A 22,576-nucleotide genomic window follows, 5' to 3' on the forward strand; every position below is an offset into this window, starting at 1 on the left:
CTATGCTGTCTCTGAAGGCACTAGGGGAGAGTTCTTCCTTGCTTCAGCCTAGCTTCACTGGTTGTTGGCAATCCTTGGCATTCCCTGGCTTACAAATGCCCCCATCTCTGCCTCTGTCTTTGCATGGCTGTCTTTCCTATGTGTGGGTCTTTGTGTCTGTTCTCCTCTTCTTACAGGGACATCACTCACATTAGATTACGGGCCCACCCTACCCCAGTATGACCTCATCTTAACTAACTACGTGTGCAATGACCCTATTTCTAAATAAGGTCATATTCTAAGGTTCTGGGAAGAATATGAATTTGAGGGGAAGGGTGGTAGTGGTGGTGGCACTATTATCCAGTATAGTAACCAAAAGTTAAGTGAGTAAGGGAAGCACTTTGGCTGGGCATCCCACCCGTAGCCCTGCTGAGGCTCGGAAAATGATACTCCAGGCCTGGCACAGTGGCTCATACCTGTAATCCCAGCACTTTGGGAGGCCAAGGTGGAAGTATCACTTGAGACCAGAAGTTTAAGACCAGCCTGGGCAACATAGTGAGAGCCTATCTCTACAAAAAAAAAAAAAAAAAAAAAAACATTTGCAAATTAGCCTGGTGTGACAGCACATGCTGGTAGTACTACTTGGGAGGCTGAAGCAGGAGGATCACTTGAGCCCAGGAGTTTGAGGCTGCAGTGAGCTATGATACCACTGCACTCTAGCCTGGGCAACAAAGTGAGACCCTGTCTCTAAAAAAATTTAAAAAGTAAAAATTAATAAAAGAAAATGATATTCCAAAATATGGCACCTTGACATGCTGAACTAAAGAAGCAGCAGTTTCAAGGTCTCTTGAGCCCTCTATCTCTCCCAAAGCACAAGATAAGGCTGTTCTGTGAAGTTCTCTTATCTACCTAGAAGCTCGACCCACCAAAGAGGAACACAATTGCCCTCAATCCCTTCCCTAAAATTTCATTAACCAGAGAAGGTTAAAACTCATATCACAGAAGAGACTTAAAATTCAATACTACACCTGAAGCCCAGATGGGCTCTGTTCTCTGGGCCCATCCAATTCCCAACTTGAATTATTTACTAACCATTGTCTGAGAATTGGGTCCATTTATGTGTCCTAAAATCATTTATTATCCCTCTAAAATTCCCTACAGCCCCCACTTCTCTCTCCCCAATGAAGATGGTGTTTCAGCTTCAATCATCTGGCCCCTCTTTGGGTTTTCATATATTTTGTATGGCTCTCACACTTATGCACATTAGTAAATTTGTTATGCTTGTCTCTTGGTAACTATTTTTTTTTTATGGGGATGTTTAACCTTTATGGTGGGGAGAAAAGACATAATCTTTTTTCTTCCCGTATACCCCATAGTGGCTATGCATGTGGTCCCTAGGCCTACTTAGATAGATTCAGGGCGTTCTGTTCAAGTAATGTCCCCTTTGCTCATCCTTCCAAGCTCAGGTTTTTGTCTTTTGATTGACACTTAACCTAATCACTAATTCAGACTAATGGGAAAAGGGGCAGGGTGTGTTTTTCTGCACTTTGTAATTGGCAAGTGGCCTCTTGGAAGTAATTCTTTGTGTTTTTTTTTTTAACCCAAAATAATGACTGTACTATCTGGATTTCAGGCTGATAGCAGGAGAAGAGTGTTTGTGAGGAGCCTTTTGGCTCTAAATGTTAAACTTTATCAGCTATGTATGTATTTATTGAACATCTGCTATGTGCCTAGAACTGAGTTGAGATCTAGATATAAGGCCTGGCCTGAACCTGTCCTTTTTGAGAAGGCTTTTCAGATACTCAAAGGGAATTGATTGTTGTGATCTAAGTCTTTGGTCACTGCAGCCATATCAGCACTGGGTGTGCCCCAAGCCCAGTAATGCTGTGATTCCTGCAGACTCCTGGTGGTACCGCCTTGGTAAGCTTGGGTAAGATAGAAGAGAACCCCCTGGATTACAGGCAAAGTCTCTCACTCTTTTCTCTCACTCTCTTTGCTGGGCTGCTAAGATCTTAAATGTTCATGGGAAGGTGCTTGGATGTATGCCATTGGCAACCAACAGGAAGTCAAAGCTTTGATAAAGAAAATGGCACAATTAACGGCTGTTTTGTTTTTCCAAGTTTTAAATTATGAAAATAATCCATGTTCACAATTTAAAAAAAACAGGCAATATAGAAATGCTGTCCAGAAGTACCTACCATTAACAGTTGAGTATATGACAACACATTCTTGGCTTTTAATTTCACATTGGTGTTCTCAAGAGCAGTGATTTAATATATATCAATTCCTTGGTCAGTCACATTCATGAAGAAAAGAAAAGACAACCAACAAAAAGGATTTTAATTAGGAAAAATAAAACAATTCAATGTAATTTTTGAAAATTGGTAAACATCTTAACTCTGTCATATTATAATACATAACAGTTCCATTTAATCTTCAAAAAAGGAAGCATGCAAAATGTTAATGAAAAATTAAAGGAAATTATACTTAATGAAGGAGAAAATAGCCTTATATTTTAATAGTCTCTATAAAATAAGCTCAACTGGGTGTGAAAGAGCAATAAAACATTAGTTATTTTTTCTGCCCACATCTGTGACTATAGCAAGCATCACAACCTTCATGTTAGTATGCATTAGGGAAACATTTTCTTTTTTTTACACCTTAACACAAAATTACCTCTCTGTTATGAACGGTTAGTTTGCTACTTGGCCTTGTGTATTCCAGCTGTACAAAAAGGAAAGCAGCATCATAGGATTGGAATTGTCTAGATAAGGCTACATCAATTTGTTTTATAGTTTCATTGCCAGTGCCTAACACAGTGCCTGGCATATAAATACATAATAAATATTTGTCAAATAAGTATGAATAGTAATAGCATTTATTGGGTGCTTTCTAAATGTCAGGCACTGTTCTAAGCACCAATACTATTTCATACAATCACAAAAACCAACAAATTACTTCACAGGGTACCCATTTGTGCATCCACTATAGGGTAAAGGTTACAAACTTTTGGAATCATGACAACTGCTTGAATTTTAGGTTTCCACTGACTCACTTCTGTTGTCCAAAATATGGGATTTCCCTGCCTTTCTGTGCCTTTCTGGTGCTTAGAATCTCACACACTGTTTACTTGTGTTTTAAAACTGCTGTGAACATTCTCATACATCTTTTTGTGGACAAATGTATTGGTTTCTCTTGGGTAAGAACCAAGGTAGTAGGATTGGTATATGCCAGATTTATTCCCAAAGAAGTTGTAGCATTTTATCTGCCAACAATAGGGTTCTGATTTTTCCACATTCTCATCAACATTTTTTAATTTTTAAATGTAAAATTAATTTTAAAAATTAAAAACAGTGTGTTTAATTTTATTTATTTTTGTTTTTTATGTTTATTGGTTACATAGATAGAGTTTCTCTTTTTCATTTTATTTTTTTAGAGACGATTCTCTCTCCGTTGCCCCAGTAGAGTGCAGTGGCATCATTGTAGCTCACGGCAGCCTCTAACTCCTGGGCTCAGGTGATCCTCCTAACCGAGCCTCCTGAGTAGCTGGGACTACAGGTGGGTGACACTGCACCCGGCTAATTTTTCTAGTTTTGAGAGAGATGGGGTCTCACTCTTGCTCAGGCTAGTCTCCAACTCCTAAGTTCAAGCGATCTTCCCTCCTTGGCCTCCCAGAGTGCTAGGATTGCACCTGGGAGGCATGAGCCACCATACCCGGCTCATATTATTCTTATTATCTTTTTAATATCTGTAGAATATGTGGTGATAACCCCAATTTTACTGTTAGTAGTATTTTGTTTTCTCTTTTTCCTTGACCAATAACTCAAGGATTGTATGTTTTATAGATCTTTTCAAAGACTACCTTTTGGTTTTCTAAATTTTCTCATTATTTTCTCTCTCTTCTATTTCATTGATTTCTGACTTTGTCTTCTTTTTGTTTATTTTAGGTTTTTCTGACTTTGTCTTCTTTTTGTTTATTTTAGGTTTTCTTGGCTAGTTTTTTTTTCCTGTCTCCTTAAGATGAAAACTTAGGTATTGATTCTAGACCGTTTTCTTTTTAAATTTTAATGTAAATATTTAAAGCTGCACGTTTTCCTCTGAGTATTGCTATAGCTGCACCCCATAATTTTAATATATTTTATTTCATTACTATTTAATTAGAAATGTTTTCTAGTTTCCTTGTGCATTCTTCTTTTACCCATGACTTTTATAAATGTTCTGGTTGATTTCTCAATATTTGGGGATAACTTAGGTGTCTGTTACTCATTTCTAATTTAGTTTCAAGATGGTCAAACAACATATTCTGTATGATTTCAGGTCTTTCTGTGTTGCCCAGGCTGGTCTCAAACTCCTGGGCTCTAGTAATTTTCCTGCCTCAGCCTCCTGAGCAGCTGGGATTACAGGTATATGCCACTTACCCAGCTTAATTTCGGTTTTTAAAAATTTATTGAGACATATTTTATGGCCCAGCATGTGCTTTACCCTTAATACACATACCATATGCTCCTGAAAAAAAAAATACATATTCTGTAGTTGTTAAGTGTAGTGGTTAATAGATTGTTCAGATTCCCCTTCTCATTACTGATTTGTTTAGCTTTTCTATCAATCTATGAAAGATAGATCTTAAAATCTTCGATTATAATTGTGGAATTATCTACTTGCCCATTTAATGCTATCAATTTTGGCTTTCATGTATTTTGAAGTGTTGCTATCAGTCACATAAATATTTACAATATTTGAATTAGAAACATTCTTTTTTTCTTATGTATTTATTTGTTTATTTATTTATTACAAAGAGTATCACGGCAGGAAAGATTCTTTTTTATCTCTGGTAATACTCTTTGTCTTGAAGTCCAGTTTATATGACATTATTATAGCACTTCAGCTTTTTTATATTTACTGTTCACATGCTCTGGTAGGCAGCTGCTGAAATGGCTCCAAATAATTCCCACCCTCAGTATTCATGCCCTTTTGTAACTCGCTCCTCTAGGGTAAAGGCTGGACCTAGTGAGTTGCACCTAATGAATTTAATAAAGAAAAGGTGATGGAATGTCACTGCTGATATTAGGTTACAAATGGTTGTGTCTTGTATCTTTCTGGCATTCTTTTTCGTAATTTGATGAAGCCAGCTGCCTTGTTGTGAACTGTCCCATAAAGAGGCTCATGAGAAAAGAAGTGAGAGCAGTGAGAAATTGAGGTCCTCAGTCTAACGGTCTTCGAGACACTGAATCCTACCCACAACTCCTGAGTGAACATGGAAGCAGACATTGCCCAACTGAATCTCGAGGTAGCTGTTTTTTATACTTTTTCCAAAATGCATAGTCTTTATTTGTGAGAGAATAGGTCATTTGGCAGTTTACTCAGGTATAGCAGAAGGAGAAATCCTATTCTCATAATTTTTTAAAAGTTTGAATCATGATCCATATAAAATTCATACATTATAATTGGTTGTATGTTTCAAGTCTAATTTATTATCCCTTTATTGCTCATTTTCCCCTTGCAATTTATTTGTTGGAAAAGAACAGGTTGTCTTGTAGGGGTTCTTACAAGTATAGATCTTGCTGATTGTGTCCCTGTGGTATAATTTATCAAGTTTCTCTGTTCCCTGTATTTCCTACAAAATTATAGATGTAGAGATCCATTAGATTCAAGTTCAAAAATGGGTTTTTTTTTCTTTTGCAAGATTACTTTATAGATGGGTGATAACCTCTATTAAAAGTAAATTTCAGCTTCTTGTTCTGTAAATGAAGAGTTTTGGCTAGGTCATTGCTTTCCAAATTCTGTGTTCTGGAATAGTTTAAATTTCTGCAGGGCTTTATGGAGGCAAATCAGGACCTTTCTTCCCTTACTTCAGTCCGGTTTGGCTTTTATCTGCTTCATGTATTGGAGTTCATTGTGATATTTCATTTGAAGAAATATTTAAAAAGCTTGAAAACATACTAAATCTTCAATATAATATATAGGGTGTATGTGTGTGTATGTATGTGTTATACACTTAAAGACAGGGTCTTTCTATGTTGCCCAGGCTGGTCTTGAATTCCTGGGCTCAAGTGATCCTCATGCCTCCTGAGTTGCTGGAATTACAGGTGTGAGCCATTGTACCCGGTTCATAGGTAATATTTAAAAAGTTTTTAAATCTTTCATTCCTTCTTTTCTTCTTTTTCCTCTTTCTTCCTTTCTTCTTTCATTTATGCTTTCTTCCCCAAAAATTTTGAGTCCTACTATGTGGCAGGTACTGCCATTGTCACTGGAAAAACATTACAGAACAAAACAGACAAAACTCCCTGACTTCATGGAGTTCACATTCTAGTGTGGAAAGACAGACTATAAACAACATGAAAATAAATACATAATATGCTTACAGATACTAATGGCTATGAAATAAAATGAGCAGGACAAAGAGGACCAGGAATACTTGAGGAGGGGCGGCAATTTGGGGTGGCGTAACCGCCTAGGCTGATTAAGAAAGTACGTTTGAACAAAGACATGAAAGAGAAAAGGGAGCAAATCATGCATACATGACAGAAGAACATAAAAACAGAGAAAACAGCCTGAGTTAGAAGCATGCCTGGCATGCTTGAGGAGAAGCAAATAAGCCAGTGTGGCCGGAAGTAAGTAAAGGTGTGAAGGAGAGAGGAGCAGGTGATGATGTCAGTAAGGATTGTGTGGAGCCATAAAGAATATTGTGAGAGCACTGGCCTTGGGATGGAAGAAATGGAAAACCATTAAAGGGTTTGGGGTAGAGCAACATGATCTAACTTATTTTTAACAATAATACTCTGGTTGCTTTATTAAGAATGGACTGGGAAGGCTGGGTGCAGTGGCTCACACCTGTAATTCCAGCCAAGCTGGGAGGATTCCTTGAGGCCAGGAGTTCGAGATCAGCCTGGGCAACATAGTAAGACCCTGTCTTTATAAAATATTTTTTTAAAAAATTAGCCAGGAGGATTGCTTGAACCCCATGATTTTGAGGCCGCAATGGCTATGAGCTATGATCACACCACTGTACTCCAGCCTGGGCAACAGAGTGAGGCCCTATCTCAAAAAAAAAAAAAAAAAGAATAGACTGGGAAGGTTTAAGGGTAAAATTGGGTAGATGAGTTAGGAGATTATTGCAATAATTCAGATGAGAGATGACAGTTAACTACAACTGGATAGTGGAGGGAATAAGAATGCGTCTGATTCTCAATATATTTTGAAAGTAGAGACAGGGTAGATTTGTAAAAGCAGCACATCTTGTGCATTCTTGGTTGCAAGCAATACAAACCAATTCTAACTACCTTGAAGGAAAAAAAAGAATTAATTTATTTTGCAAATTAACAAAATTAGTGGTAGGATAAGCCTTGGGAAATGGGTAGGATCTAGAAAGCTCCAGGGGTGTAGGCAGTAGAAACACCAACAGAGATTATCGGTCTGCACAGCCTTGTTGCTATTGCAATGCATATGACATTTAACTCTTTCCATATCTTTAGCACATACCAAAAATGTATGGGAGAGCATGTAACTGGCTGAGCCTCAGTCATGGGGGTGGGAAGTGGCCCTATTCAGATCTGTGGTAAGAGACTGGCATTACCTCTCACTAAAACCATATTCAGTGAGGGCTTCTGAGATGGGAAATAAGACTATTATTAGGAAAGAAGGGTTAAATGTTTAACAGCCAGGAAAACAACAATTGTCCATCAAGAATGGTCATGATAGAAAATTGGAAATGTATTTAAAAAAAAGGCAAAGAGAAGGAGAAGTAATCTCCTCAAGTGCTACTATCCAGATATAGGCACTAAGAATATTCCTTATGTAATGTATTTCTTTATAGTTAAATTCTTTCTATGCATGGGATTTGCATATGGTTGTATTATACAATTGTGTAGCATTTGCAATGCTATATCTCACCTTTTTAAATCATTCCCAATATATTTCTATTATTTATTAGATGTAATTTTTCCTTCATTATTAAACACACAGTTAACCTGCTTATATCAAATGGACATACAACAGTGGTCAAATATCCACTATTTTTTGATGATCTGGGTTCCATTTTTACTTCAATTGCATTAGTAGTTCCATTTTCCCATTCATTTGAAATGCAAAAATTATACTGCTAAGTACAGTCAAGGTATTCAAATTGTCATAGCAAATGCTATTCTGCAAAGATGGAGCTATTGTCAAAATTAAACTGGCAGACACTTTGGGATACCTCAGATATTTGCAAGTCAGTTGATGGTGTGAAAGAGGCATTTTATAGGTGCCAATGTATAATGTTTGAAAGCACAGGTTTTAAGAAAACTGAATTTTTGATATGGATAATTGCCTGTGTTCATAAATACTGGCAAGTCTTAACTGAATTATTGTTTAGTGGCATTAGCGTTAGCTTTCTTCCACTCGTAACTGGGCTGGCTATAGTATGGAAATCATTCAATCCTTAGGTAATTTACTCAAATGTCAATTAAAGAGGTAAATTATTTTATCTTTTTTTTTTTTTTTTTTTGAGACAGGGTCTTGCTCTGTCACCAAGACTGGTGGAATGGTGTGATTACAGCTCACTGCAACCTCCAACTCTTGGGCTCAAGTGATCCTCCTGGCTCAGCCTCCCTAGTAGCTAGCACCACACCCAGCTAATCTCTTTTTTGTAGAGACAAGGATCTCACCATGTTGCCCAGGTTGGTCTCAAACTCCTGACCTCAAGCCTCAGCCTCCCAAAGTGCTGGGATTATAGGCATGAACCACTATGCCCGGACTACATTATTTCATCTTTGATGTAAATTTATTAATTTTGGAAATATGCCACTTTTAATCCATTATACTTAGTAAGAAACAATGGGAAACACTGTCATAAATAATGGATTAGACAAAAGTAAAAATAGAAACTTTATTTAGTATATCTGGAAAAAGCACCACTGATATTATAATAAAAATAAGTTCATTCATTCATTAATTCATTCCCTTATTATTTCAAAAAACATATGTATACCTTTTATGTGTGAAGCACTGTAGACAGAATGGTGAACAAAAAGACATTGTCCCTACTTTCAAGCAGCTTAAACAGTGGAAGAGACAAACATTGATCCAATAATGACATCAAGTACCACAAAAGAGATACCCAAGGTGCCAGGGGCTATGTAATGTGGGTTCTGACAGTGTGGGTAGTTAGAAAAGGCCTTTCAAGGAGTTGTAAGTGAACACACACTAAAGGATGAGTAGCAGTTGCCTACTCTAGGTTAAAGGAATGAGGACTAGAGGGATAGGGAGAGAGAAGAGCAGGTGCCAAAACTCCTGAGGAGGAAGGCAGGTATTGTTAGACCTCAAGAGTAAGAAAGTAAACATGGTGTAAGATGAAGCTGGAGAAGTAGGTAGAGGCCAGAGCACGCAGGCCTAGCAGGAGTACCGTGTTTTAAGGAGGTGATGACATGATTCGTTTAGGTTTGCGTAATGTCATTCTAAATGCAGGCTGGAGAATGGATTAGGTGAAGGCAATATGGATTTCTGAAGATCAATTAAATGCTATTTTTGGAAAAAATTTTGAGAATGTACTATGTGCCAGGAATGTACTGTGTTGCTAGATGCTAGAGATAGATTCGTGCACAAGACCTGTAAGGCTCTTACAGAACTGAAGCATATAGATTCTTTCAAAGGCAAATCATATATGCATTATGAATAAAGATATTGGTACTTTTATATGTATAAGATAAAATGCAAATATTGATAATAAGAATAAGAAAAATATTTAATGGAAATAAAACTTTTGATCTTGGTTTTTTTGCTAATCAGTTACCTGACCTTGGTCAAGGAATGTAACCTCTATGTTACTGGCCTTGGTAAAATTCATCTGTAAAAAAAAGAATGAGACTAAGGAGCTGAGATGTTTTTTCTACATCTGAAATTTTACTAATCAAATTACATAATTTGAAATTTACATAATTTGAAATAATGGCCTCATCGTATTTAGAAACCTCTTGCTCCATCAAGGAAAGCTAATTCTATTTTTCTAAGCAAAACTTTAAGTGCCTTGCAAATCTGTGTCAAGTGATTTATAGCCTAATGGTTCATATGAATAAAGCAACAATTCCTATACTAATTACTGATTATTGAAGTGTACAAAATAGCTTCTTCTGGCTCACAGTGATTATAATTTCTAAAGCTTGTTTAACAGGCACAAACGACAGGTTAGAAGATGCTATATTATAACCAACTTGGAAATATGACATTTTAATTGGAAAATGTTAATAATTCCAAAAAGGACAGAATTTCATTGTTATTCATTAAAACTTTTGAAATAAAAATCTTAAATGATAAATTCTTGCAGGGACTAAATCTTTGTAATTGTACCTAATGCCGCATTATATACACCTATGTACTTTATAAATGCTTTGGGAGGTAAGGATGGAAATATAGAAGAGAAAAACAATTACATGAGATCTATGTGACATTATTGTATTAATATTTAGGTACAGTAAAACATTTAATCCTATGATGAAAGATTTAATCTTACTATAAAACAATGTTACTACTTGATGATATAACATTTCACATTTTGAAATAAAATCTAGAAATTATAACATATTTTGTCATAACTTTAGGTAATAAAAACAAAGCCCACCACAATAAATGTTGCTCAGATTGTCTTGGCAAGAAAGTTAATAATTTTTCAAATATACCAGTTTTCATTAGTAGATTATTAATAGAACTAACTACAAAGGTGTGAGAAATCTTGTTCACTTTAATTTGAAGAGTAATTGCATTGGCAGTGTGCATGTTTGTGAATGAGGGTGGCTGAGAGGTAGGGAAAGATATTCCATACCAAAAACTAACTTTCCTAAATTCCCCATTCTCTGCTGGCCTGAAGCAGTAAAGATTTTAAAAGAGAGAGACAGAGAGAGAAAGAAGAAGAGAGATATGGAGATGGAGAAGAGAGGGAAGAAAAAGGGAATATAAATAAAGAAAAAGAAACAAACTGAAGAGGAACAAGCATGAGATGGGAGTCAGGAAGCATGGTTCAGAGTGTCATCCAACTGGGAGAAGGAGATGGACAAGCTGATCCTCCAAAGGAAGAACCTCAGTAGTTCTATCCTCCACGTCACAAATTATTTTATTGCTTGGGGAATAATATACTCTTTAATATACTAAGTACTTAAATTTAATTCAATTCCTTCACTATTTTGTGTGTAATGCATGTTCTTTAAGCATCTCAGGTATTGTGGGAGGCACATAAGAATTTTTGAATGGTTCATTCTTTCAAGAAACTTTTCATTGTGATAAACTATGAATATCCCATACAAACTTTAAACAGCTTTTGTCCTCTTGACATCTGAATTCAATAATGATAATATTTCCAGTGAAGGGACCTAGAAGAAGAGGCTAACATTTAAATAAGGAATCTTGGGCTAGGACTTGCATTGGAAGGGGACAGAAATCTGACCAGAAGCAGCAGCAAGGGGGCCACATCTTCCAGACAAGAGGAGACAGCTGGGGCACAGCAATGTGTCCCTTAAAGGAGAAGAGGGAGTGCAGAAGTAGGAACAGTGCTCCTTCTGTTGGGAAAATAAGGCAATGGAGGTCTTGCCTGCCTCGACCTTGGTGTGGTGGGGGCGGGGTTTGTGGCTGGGGTGGGGTGGGGCAAAGGGAAAAGCAGCATAGGTGCCCTTGCTCCTGAGCTCCCAGGTGAGAAGGCAGTGTAGAGAACCATCAGCTCCATTAGGCAATTACAGAGCCTCAGCTGAGATATCAGTAGCAGTAATAGCGGAAGCAACTGCAGTAGTAGTGAAAGTGCAGTAATACTAACAGTTAACATCTATTGAATATTTACTATGTGCCAAAATATGTTTTAATTACATATATTTTTATTTTATTTTATTTTTTTTAGAGACAAGTTCTCACTCTGTCACCGAGGCTGAAGTGCGCTGTGACCTCAAACTCCTGGGCTCAAGCTATCCTCCTGCCTCAGCCTCCCAAGTAGCTGGGACTACAGGTGCATGCCACAACACCCAGCTATTGTTTTTTTTGTAGAGATGGGGTCTCGCTATGTTGCCCAGGCTGGTCTCAAACTCCAGGCTTCAAGCACTCCTCCAACCTAGATCTCCCAAAGAGCTGGGATTACAGGCATGAACCACCATGCCCAGCCTAACTACATACATTAACTCCTTTAATCCTTTGAGATAAGTACTATATAGCCTTTTATAAAAGAAAAAACTGAGGCACAGAGAGGTTAAATAACTTGCTTAAGGTCATATGGCCAGGAAATGGAAAAGCCAGGTCTGCAACCCAGGGAATCTGGCTCCATATTCCAAAGCTATAGAGCCTCTCAAGCAGACAAGGGGAGGCCTATCTTGAGAAGTGTTCTGGGACCCCAATGTGTAAAATCTCTGCAAAACATGGTGGTCCAAGGAGGAAGAGGCCCACCTGGAAATGACAACATGTATCTGGTGCACTGCAAAAGGGGGTGGCTGGATTGATGGCTAGGGAATGAGACCAGGGAGGGCAATAAGAAGTGGGGAGCTATTCAGGCTGAGAGACTAGATAGACTATAGCTCGGCCCCTCACCTCCACCCCCATTCCCCAAACAGCTGGTGGTGTTGTCATACATATAATTGTAAGCATGCACTGTGTACCTTTTTCAAGTCTCTGAGCAATTAATACAACAACAGTAATAAGTAGAGAAGGAGTATTCATGGCTACTAATTTATTTTATTTATTTATTTATTTATTTATTTTTGAGACAGAGTCTCACTTTGTTGCCCGGGCTAGAGTGAGTGCCATGGCGTCAGCCTAGCTCACAGCAACCTCAAACTCCTGGGCTTAAGTGATCCTACTGCCTCAGCCTCCCAAGTAGCTGGAACTACAGGCATGCGCCACCATCCCCGGCTAATTTTTTTTTCTATATATATTTTTAGTTGTCCACATAATATTTATTTCTATTTTTAGTAGAGACGGGGTCTTTCTTGCTCAGGCTGGTCTCGAACTCCTGACCTTGAGCAATCCACCCGCCTCGGCCTCCCAGAGGGCTAGGATTACAGGCGTGAGCCACCGCGCCCAGCCGGCTACTAATTTAACAATCTAAAAAAATGATGTAGAAACCCTAGCCTCTGGTATAGGAAATTAGATATAGGTATAAATCAAAATACTGAAAAATCTGCTTATCTTCCTTCCCTTCCTCTTTTCCATAATATTCATTGAATGCACAAGTGCTAAGTGCTAGGGTACAAAGATGCAGAGGATATGGTTCTGCTCCCTATCCTTGAGTATCTCATATTTTAGTAGAGGAGACAGCCATGTTAACCAATTTGACAATACAAAGTGACAGGAGGCACACTGACATATAAACAGTGTTGTGCTCATACACAACAGAAGGAGCAGTTAACTCTCCATGGGATAGTTAAAGAAGGCTTCATCGAGCTGATATTTGAGTGGAGTCTTGAAAGAATAGAAATTTTCATGAAGAAAAAGGGAGGCAGGGCAGGTGGAAAAGAATACGCAAATGTAGAGGTTTATGAAAGGGCCTGGCATGTTGGTGGGCTGATGAAAATTTCAGTATGACTGAGCACTGGGTTATATATGGTGGAGAAGGATGTGGTAGGAAATAAGGTTAGAGTCATATTAGGAAGGATTTTCTATACTGTACTAAGGAATTTGGATTTTTTTCTTTTAAAAAACTCTTTTTCTTTTTACTGTAAACTCAACCAAGTAGTATTTATTAGGGAATTTTGACTTCGTTCTGTATTGAAGAAAACATATTTTTGGTTTCATTTTGTTTTTAAGCAGGGAGAGACATAGTCACGTTTGTTATTCTAAAAAAAGATGATTCTGTAAATGATGACTGGGAGTAGAGAGAGATTAGTTTCCGAAAGACCAACTAGAAGGCTGTTGTTGTCATAGTGAGGATGAGAAATAATGAAGGCCTAAACTTGGGCAATGGACTGAAAGAGGAAATTTCAGATTTTAGAAATGTTTTTCAGGTAAAATTGGAAGAATGATGTTGCAGGGTGGCCATGCAGGGAGACAGAAAGGATGAAGGGAACAGGAAGATGACTGAGAGGTCCAACTTGGGAGTCTGAGTGAACAGGGATTCTGTCACTCAAGGGAGACATACAGGAGATAGAAGAGAAAGGGAGGAAGAGCTGGGGGAAAATAAGGAATTGACTTCAGCACATGTAGAGTTTGATATGATTGTGGGTCACAGGAGTAGAGACATTTGGTAAATAGTTGGTTTTATAGAGGGGGTTTCAACAGGGTCTCTCTCTGTCAGGTGCACATCACCACGCCTGGCTAATTTTTGTATTTTTTTTTTTTTGTAGGGACAGGGTCTCCAGGCTACTCTCAAACTCCTGGGCTCCAGTGATCCTCCTGCCTCTGTCTCCCACCTTGGTCTCCCAAAGTTCTGGGACAGCTGTGAGCTGCTGTGCCTGGCTTAGAATGGAATATTTGAAGCTAACATTTCAGAGCTAAAGCAATTCTAACTGTAAAACATTTAGGATATGTCTGTCAGAATGGATTGTTGAATTGAGGTTTTGGGATCCAAAGAATTCAAGGAACTGTGAATCTAGTCGGCTGGTTCCTCAGTAAGGGTACTGGAGTAACCTGGGGTGAAAGCAGGTACTGGGGAAGGAAGGAAGACAGGGAACTATAGTCTTCTGAATTAGGGAATGGTTCTATTTTTTTTTTTTAATGATATGGCTATTTTTCCAGTCATTCAGGTGGGTGTAATAATCTTATATTTTTACATATTTTTGATTCTCCTCTCATCCTCTGTATTTAATCAGCTACCAAGTCCTACTAATTTTTTCTGCTCTATATCTCTCCAACCCATCTTTTCTATCTTAGTTCAAACTATCATTTCATGTCTGTTCCAGTTCAACATTATTCTCACTGATCTTTCTTGTCTTTCATAGCTCCATTTCAAGTGAAATTCTGTTGCCATATTGTTACTGTTAAAAAACACAGAGACTATATAACTTCTTTGCTTCAAGATTTTTAATTGATCTTCAGTGTTTTCAGCATAAAGTTTATCACAACACTGGAGCTCCTCCTGAGCTCCTTCTAACCTACTTTTGTTTAGTTATCTTCCAGTCTTCCCTTCATATATATTATGAATCAGACACACGAAACCATTTATTGTTTCCTATATATATCCTAACCTTTTTTTTTTTTAATTTTTTGAGACAGTGTCTCACTCTCCTGCCCAGTCTAGAGTGCTGTGGCGTCAGCCTAGCTCACAGCAATCTCAAACTCCTGGGCTCAAGCAATCCTTCTGCCTCAGCCTCCCAAGTAGCTGGGACTACAGGCATGTGCCACTACGCCTGGCTAATTTTTTCTGTTTTTAGTTGTCTGGCTAATTTCTTTCTATTTTCAGTAGAGACTGGGTCTCACTCTTGCTTAGGCTCGTCTTGAAGTCCTGACCTGAAGCGATTCTCCCCTCTCGGCCTCCCAGAGTGCTAGGATTACAGGCATGAGCCACCAATCCCGGTCTATCCTGAACTTTTATGATAACCTAACTGCAAGTAAACAAGGTAGTATTAGAAATTTATTTTTTTAAAGTTCAAGGATAATATGTCATTCAATTCAATTGCCTATGCCCTATAAATACAGTATTAAAAAATTGTCATAATGCTGATCCTGAAACACTATAGCACTTGAAACAGCTCCTGAATCAGAAAGACTGTTATTTTCATTATTCTTTTGCATGTATTCAAATTCTGTGAAAATCTATGTGTAGAATAAAGTTTCACTACAAATAGTGCTCTTCCATTAGAAGGTAAGTGCCATGAGGACAAGGTCCATGTTTGTCTTGCATAGCTGTATTCTTGGCACTAGCATAGTGCCTAACTGGGTGCTTGTTATTGAATGAATAACTTACGACTAAGTTAACCAGAATATTCAATCACCCAAACATTGTTGATATACTTGGATCTAGCTTATACATTCTGTAAATATTTGTTTGGTAACTACATGTGAAGATCACTGTTTCTTAAAGAGCAATGTGTAACATTTGCCTTTGCAGTGCTGGCTTTTTAAAACTGCAAAGACCTAAAGATTAGGGATCATGTTTTATTTTACCAGACACTTGCAGTTTGCTAGGTTCAATTAAGTGGCCTATAATCATCTTATGCACACGATTGTCTGAAATACTCCCATCTACATTTCTTTCATTGAGCCTGAGGATAGATCTACATTGTACTTTATTGACACTCATCCATTTTTTTCTGGGTTCTAATGGAGGCTATAATATTTACTAGGTGACCTTGGGTAAGTTACTTAACCTTTCCAAAAGTTTCCTTATTTGTAAAATGGGGCTAGTGATGCCTCCTCATGGGCTGTTTTAAGGATTAAATATGGTAAAGTGCATAGTAAACTATCAATATGTGTTCATTTTCTTTCTTTTTTCTCTTGCGTTGTAATTATTTGCTTACCTGCTAATTTCCCTCACAAGATTGTGTGGTCCAGAGAAGCAGACATCTATGTTTTATTCATCTTTGTATCCTCAGCAAGCACAATGGCTGTCTTACAATTAATAAATGTTTGCTGAATAAATGAAGACCCAAGAGAGTGAAAAAGGTTGTATTGCCTATTTATTTGCCAGTCAAATTTGCCCCATATCACTTAACAGAAATCAGGTATAGCTTTTGTTAGGCTAGCTGAAAATTCATGTAGTGATACCATACATAGTCAATCATTAGACTTGGGTGGGAAGCCTGTTGAATCAGAAGCAGTGCACAGAGGAAATGGGGCTGCTTTCCACAGTACCTTAATATATTTTCAGTAATGAGATTCTTGGAATGCTAGACACACCATGTTTGGATATGCAAGTATATTTCAAATGGAAATTTCAATTACTGTTTGTTTTTCTTCTGTCCTAGTGGTTATCACAGCATCAGAATGAAGGGCTGACTGTAAATATTGACAAGCAGGGAAACCAATAATCACCAGACTGCTTTCACTCACTTTGAGGACTGCATTACAAACTTTTCAGGCATTCTAAGGTTTTCTGATAAAATCAGGAAAAATCGTGAATTCCCATGACTCGCTCGATATGTTCTTAAGTGTTGCATTGCAAAGTACATGTTTTCCTCTTCTTACTGGGATTTAGGGTACTGGCAATGGATTTCCCTTTTTTCCTTAATTTAAATCCGCCATCAGGTGGTAACTATGCAAAACCCATCTGGTGGAGACAGATTTCTTAAGCGATTGTGTTACATAGTATATTTAGAAAATGAAGAAAATAATTTTGTTTTCATAATAGCAATATTAATCACAGGAAAAGTTGATAAATTCTTGGCTAGACTTCAGAGGAAAGCAAAAGTTCTCACAGTAGGGGGATGGGAGCAGCCAGGAGGCAGTTTACTCTGGCTCCAAAAGATTCTACAATCTTGAGGCATATTTTAAATTTATTCAAATACAAGATTATATTTAAAAAATCCGAGAAACACTAAGAATTTATTCTAATCACTCGTGATATTCCCTAGACCAAAGCGCAGTGCTTTACATACAGCAGGATCTATTTTTATTACTTGTAAAAATTTTCTCCACTTGTGCAGGAGTGTGCAGCAGGATTTAAATGAGCAGTTGCTGACCTGAAGTCCACCCGGGCCGCCCGCGTTCCAGGCCGGCTCCTTGGCCCTGCCACACGCCAAAACAACCACCCAAGTAAAAATCCCTTAACTCAACTTTAACTACATTCCTAAAGCAGAAAGTATTCCGGCAGTAAAATCTTACAGCTCACAGCGACTGGTGGGAAAAAAAATCATCTGCGGAGGCACAGATTTTAGCTTCAACGATTTGTTAGCGCTTTAAAAAAAAAAAAAAAAAGTTATGGTTGGGTAGAAAGAATCCACCCAAACTTTCCTCAGGAAATTGGATGTTTACTGAGTAAACAAGCGGTAGTCACAGTAACACCTGCAGATTCCTGAGAGGCTCAGGAACCAGCACCGCCACCTCCTGGCCACATCCGGGCATTTATCTACAAACTCCGGGCGTCCGAGCCGTTTGGCTTATTTGAAACACATGCACAACCAATCAATCGGCGCCTGCGGGGAGGCGGGTGGAGAGCAGCGACCAATCACCGTCCCCCTGGAGACTCCAGCCTATGGGAAGGAGACTGACATCACGCGCCAATCGGCATGGCTCTTAGAGAGAGCGGCTCACTTTTTGAATTGGCTGTGGCGGCCACCGGCGAGGAATGGCGGTACCTGTGAGAGGAGTCGGACTTTGAAGAGCTGGAACTCCCAGGGCTTCTTTTTTTGAGAGTGGTGAGGACTCTGTGTGTGAGTGAGGGAGGTGGAAGTGGTCGAACACCCCCAGAGCCGTGGGCTTCTTTGCCTGTGGTCTACGTCCCCGCCCCGGTGACCGCGGATTCCGGAGCAGCCCCGCTCAGGCCTTGGGAACTCCGCCACCCCTCCGCCCACAGCCGGGCCCGACGCGGAGTGGGCGCCCTTGGTCCCCAGTACTGCTGAGCATCTTCGCCCCACACCCGGGGGGATCTCTTTAAGGAAGAGCGTGTTTGAAGGGAGGGAGTTGGGAAAGGGATTTTGGCAAGCTGCGCACAACTCTGCGGCTCTGGGGTCCGGCATTTGCAGCCCGACTTATTTCAGTGTATAGTGGTTTCACTGTAAGATTCATCTTGGCCTCTCTCCAGGAAGTTTGTAACAGCCAGGCCATTACCCACCGCCCCGCTTCCAGGAACAGATATGTAGTGGTTAAAAGCACAGCCTCTGGAATCAGCCAGGCTTTGAATCCCTGTTTTACCACTTACTAACAGTGTGACTTATGGGAAGTTACTTAACCTCTCCATTCCTAGGTTTCTTTATCTATGAAATGAAGATAATAGTACCTGCCTTTTAGGATTGCTGCAAAGATTAAATAAGTACAAGTAAAAGGTTGAGGACAATGTCTGCCACATACTAAGGGTTAAGTAAATGTTAGTTGTTAATCACGTTATTGTTAATAACACTACCAGTATATCCAGGATTGCATTTTGGTCCCTCACTCTGGAAGGTGATTGCCTAAAAAATAAGTAAAAGAAAACCTAAAGTGAATATTTGTTTAAATGACAAAGTTTATTTTGGGGATAAAAGGGGGACATGTGTTAATAGTGTATTTAGTCAGAAGCTCCTTGAGTCTGTTCTTGGGTGAGAAGTAAGCTGTATAGGTTTATGAACATTGATTACGTTGTAGTTTATTTTAGTTTTTTTTTTTTTTTTTTTTTTTTGAGACAGGGTCTCGCTCTGTCACCTGGGCTAGAGTGCAGTGGTGTCATCATAGCTCATTGCAACCTCAAATTCCTGAGCTCAAGTGGTCCTCCTGCCTCAGCTTCCCGAGTAGCTGGGGCTACAGGCCACCACGCTCAGCTAATTTTTCTATTTTTTGTAGAGATGAGGGTCTCAGCTCTTGCTCAGGCTGGTCTCAAACTCATGACCTCAAGCAATCCTCCCGCCTTGGCCTCCTACAGTGCTAGGATTATAGGTGTGAACCATCACACCCAGCCTGTAGTTTATTTTGAAAGCTTCTGGAATATAAGAATGTGGAAAAAAAGTGATTGGTGTATTTGTTTTTGTAATCGTACTGTTGGATGTTAGCTATGTCATCAACTTACCATTCATCTCTTTTTCTCCATAAATTTTGAGGCTGTTTTGGCAATAAAGTGATCATATACTATATCATTTTTAGAGACAGGATCTTACTCTGTCATCTAGGCTAGAGTGCAGTGGCATGATCATAGCTCACTGCAGGCTCGAACTCCTGGGCTCAAGTGATCCTCCTTCTTCAGCCTCCTGAGTAGTTGGGATGCATGCCACCGTGCCTAGCTACTTTTTAAAGTTTATTTTAGGGACAAAGTTTCATTCTGTTGCCCAGGATGGTCTTGAACTCCTGGCCTCAAGTGATCTTCCTGCCGTGATCTCCTAAAGTGTTTGGATTACAGGCGTGAGCCACCATATCTGGCCAACAATTTTAATTATTATTATTGTTTTTTGGAGACAGAGTCTCACTCTGTCTCCTAGGCTAGAGTGCACTGGTCTCGTCATAGCTCACTGCAACCTCAAACTCCTGGGCTCAAGTGGTCTTCCTGCCTCAGCCTCTATAGTTGCTGGTACTACAGGTGCATGCAACCACACCTGGCTAGTTTTTCTATTTTTTTGTAGAGATAGGATCTCGTTCCTGCTCAGGCTGGTTTCAAACTCCTGAGCTCAAGTAATCCTCCTGCCATGGCCTCCCAGAGTGCTAGGATTACAGGTGTGAGCTGCTGTGCCTGGCCAATTTTAATTATTAATTAGCTGTTTTGATGGTCTTTAAAGAGAGAGGCATAGGAGAAAAATGTAAACATTTTCAAATGGTATTTTTGATTTTTTAAAATCTCGCCTGCTTTTCTAATTTTAGCAGGTTAGCTTATCTCTTGCTTTATTATTTTAATGTTCTTTTTAGGGAACTTTGAAAGTCTTTTTAAAGGCTTTTTCTTATTCATTGGAAATGATTGAGTGTAGAAGATACAAACAACAAAAAACAATAAGGGCTGCATAGAATTTGTTGAGTCTAAATTAAGATTTTACAACTATTGGAGATTCTTTGGAGAGCCTTAGAATAATGATTGACATGGATGTATGGTAAGACAATAAGAAATATTCACCTTGTGAATATTATATGAGAATTAATAGTCAATCATTTTAAGACATCATCTATTCAGTTTTCATTACAACTGCATTTGAGTTGTACTGCTATGTCTGTTTCACCTATGTAGAAACTGAGGCTTACCTACTGAAGTGCAGAGCTGAGACAGGAAACTGAGTTGCCTGACTTTGAAGTGTGTGACCTAACAACTGTGCTTCAGTCTGTTAGTGTGCAATTTTCACACTACTTATTATCACCATTCAGAATGATACTGATGATATTATTTCTCCATAGCACATAGTTTAAACTATTACTTTGCTAAGAATCTGGAAGAAGACATTTGTATATTTTTTAATCTGAAGAAGTAGATCACACATGTACTTCTAGATAAAGGTGGGGCCTCCTTTATATTTGCCTGATATTTTAGAAATTAACTTCAAGGTAGTCAATTTATACAAAAGCCTATAAAAATTTGAACTGATGAAAGCCTATTAAGCTTTTTATTTATTCCCTGCTTGCCTAACTTTTAAACTCTTAAAGTCCTGGAAAATTTAAAGGATTTTCTTTCATAGTCCAGAATTATATTGGCACTAACGCATGCATAATGGTCTTGTTAAATCTTTTAGAGAAGAGATATTTTTAAAGTAATATGAAAATACTGAAAGGACCAGTCTAGTTATACATGAGAGGTTCAGAGACATCCACAGAGTAGGAGTCAAGAGTGGTGAATTGAGGGCTTTGAAGCTGTGTTAGTGAAGAGTTGAGCACTGTTTATATAAATAGGTGTGAAGTAAATTGTGATTTGCATTTGAAAAATGCTGAGAAATTCATTGTTGCTGTTGCATAGATTGTATGGGGACTGTGGGAGTTACTTATAGGTGATGCAGCTGAAAAGGTAGGCTGGGACAAAATTGTAAACTTGATGGGAAATTTAGACTTGGTTCTAAGGAGGGGTACTCGTGGAAGGTGTTAAGCAGGGAAATGATATGGTCACATTTGTTTTTAGGAGCATAACCCTGAAAACCAGGTGGAGAGTGATTTCTGAAGAAACTGATGATAAAGTTGTTTGGAGCTATTGTATTAGACCAAGTACCACTGTGGCATTGGCCATAGGGAAGAGGGGCCAGCCAGGTCCCAGAGATGCTTAATGGCATTGATAGGAGTTTTGAGGAGGGGAATGTGGTACAGGAAAGAGTAAGGAGGAATTCAAGTTTTTGGCTGGCATTATTGGGGTGGGGGTATTATGGTGATATTATAAATGAATATAGGAAGAGAAATAGGATGGTTGAGGGCAAAGGTGTGGAGGGAGGGCAGAAAGTAGGTTTATTATATGTCAGGTAATGTTCTGTGTGCTTTTGCATTATATTATTTTTAGTATGTTCTTGTGGGTCAGGTGTTAATGTTTATTTTTACAGAAAAGGAAACTGAGGCTCAGAGAAGTTGAGTGACTTTCTTTGGTTCAGTATTAAGAAAAATGGGTAATAATTTTATAAATTCTAGGTATAAAAGTAGAGCTTCTAATGCTTATTTTTGCCTAATGTTTGTTTAATGCATTTTTCAAATTTTATTTTTTTAGTCAACAGAGAGATTGAAACAATGGCTGAAAATAGTTTATCATCATGCACTGGGAGGACTAGCTTGGCAGAGTCATCCATTTTTGATTCTAAAGGTACTGAAACTTCCAAGGAAAACTTATGTATTGGATCTGCTTCATATGTTGAAGGTAAATGTACTATATCTGCTTTTAAACACTGAATTGCTATTTTAATCCTAAACTTACAGACTACTGATTTTCTTATGATTTAACTGTAGTATCAACTGTTATGCTAGAGTAAAGGTATTGAATAAATATTTTATTGACACAATCCCTTTGCCCTATGTAGATTTTCTGATTATCATTTGGATTAATGCTTTCCAACTTTGAAAAGGTGGAGGCCTCTTAATGTTGGTTATTGCTTTTTCTGTATGTGAGGGTGATCTAGCTGCAATATTTTTCACTAGAATTTATTCA

The 22,576-nt window shown here is 38.5% G+C and overlaps 1 protein-coding gene across 3 annotated transcripts in view; it reads left to right on the forward strand.

Moving 5' to 3' along the window:
* Positions 1 to 18,039: 18,039 nt before the first annotated feature.
* Positions 18,040 to 22,576, forward strand: part of ECT2 (epithelial cell transforming 2) — a 64,378-nt gene continuing 59,841 nt past the window's right edge. For all 3 annotated transcript variants that reach the window (XM_045539680.1, XM_045539679.1, XM_045539678.1), the window contains exons 1-2: positions 18,040 to 18,212; positions 22,142 to 22,288. In XM_045539680.1, the coding sequence (XP_045395636.1) occupies positions 22,162 to 22,288 (127 nt within the window). In that variant the 5' untranslated portion in view covers positions 18,040 to 18,212; positions 22,142 to 22,161. The remainder of the gene's footprint in view (positions 18,213 to 22,141; positions 22,289 to 22,576) is intronic.

The sequence above is a fragment of the Lemur catta genome, chromosome 1 (assembly GCF_020740605.2).
Source record: "Lemur catta isolate mLemCat1 chromosome 1, mLemCat1.pri, whole genome shotgun sequence".
In the NCBI taxonomy this organism is placed as follows: domain Eukaryota; kingdom Metazoa; phylum Chordata; class Mammalia; order Primates; family Lemuridae; genus Lemur; species Lemur catta.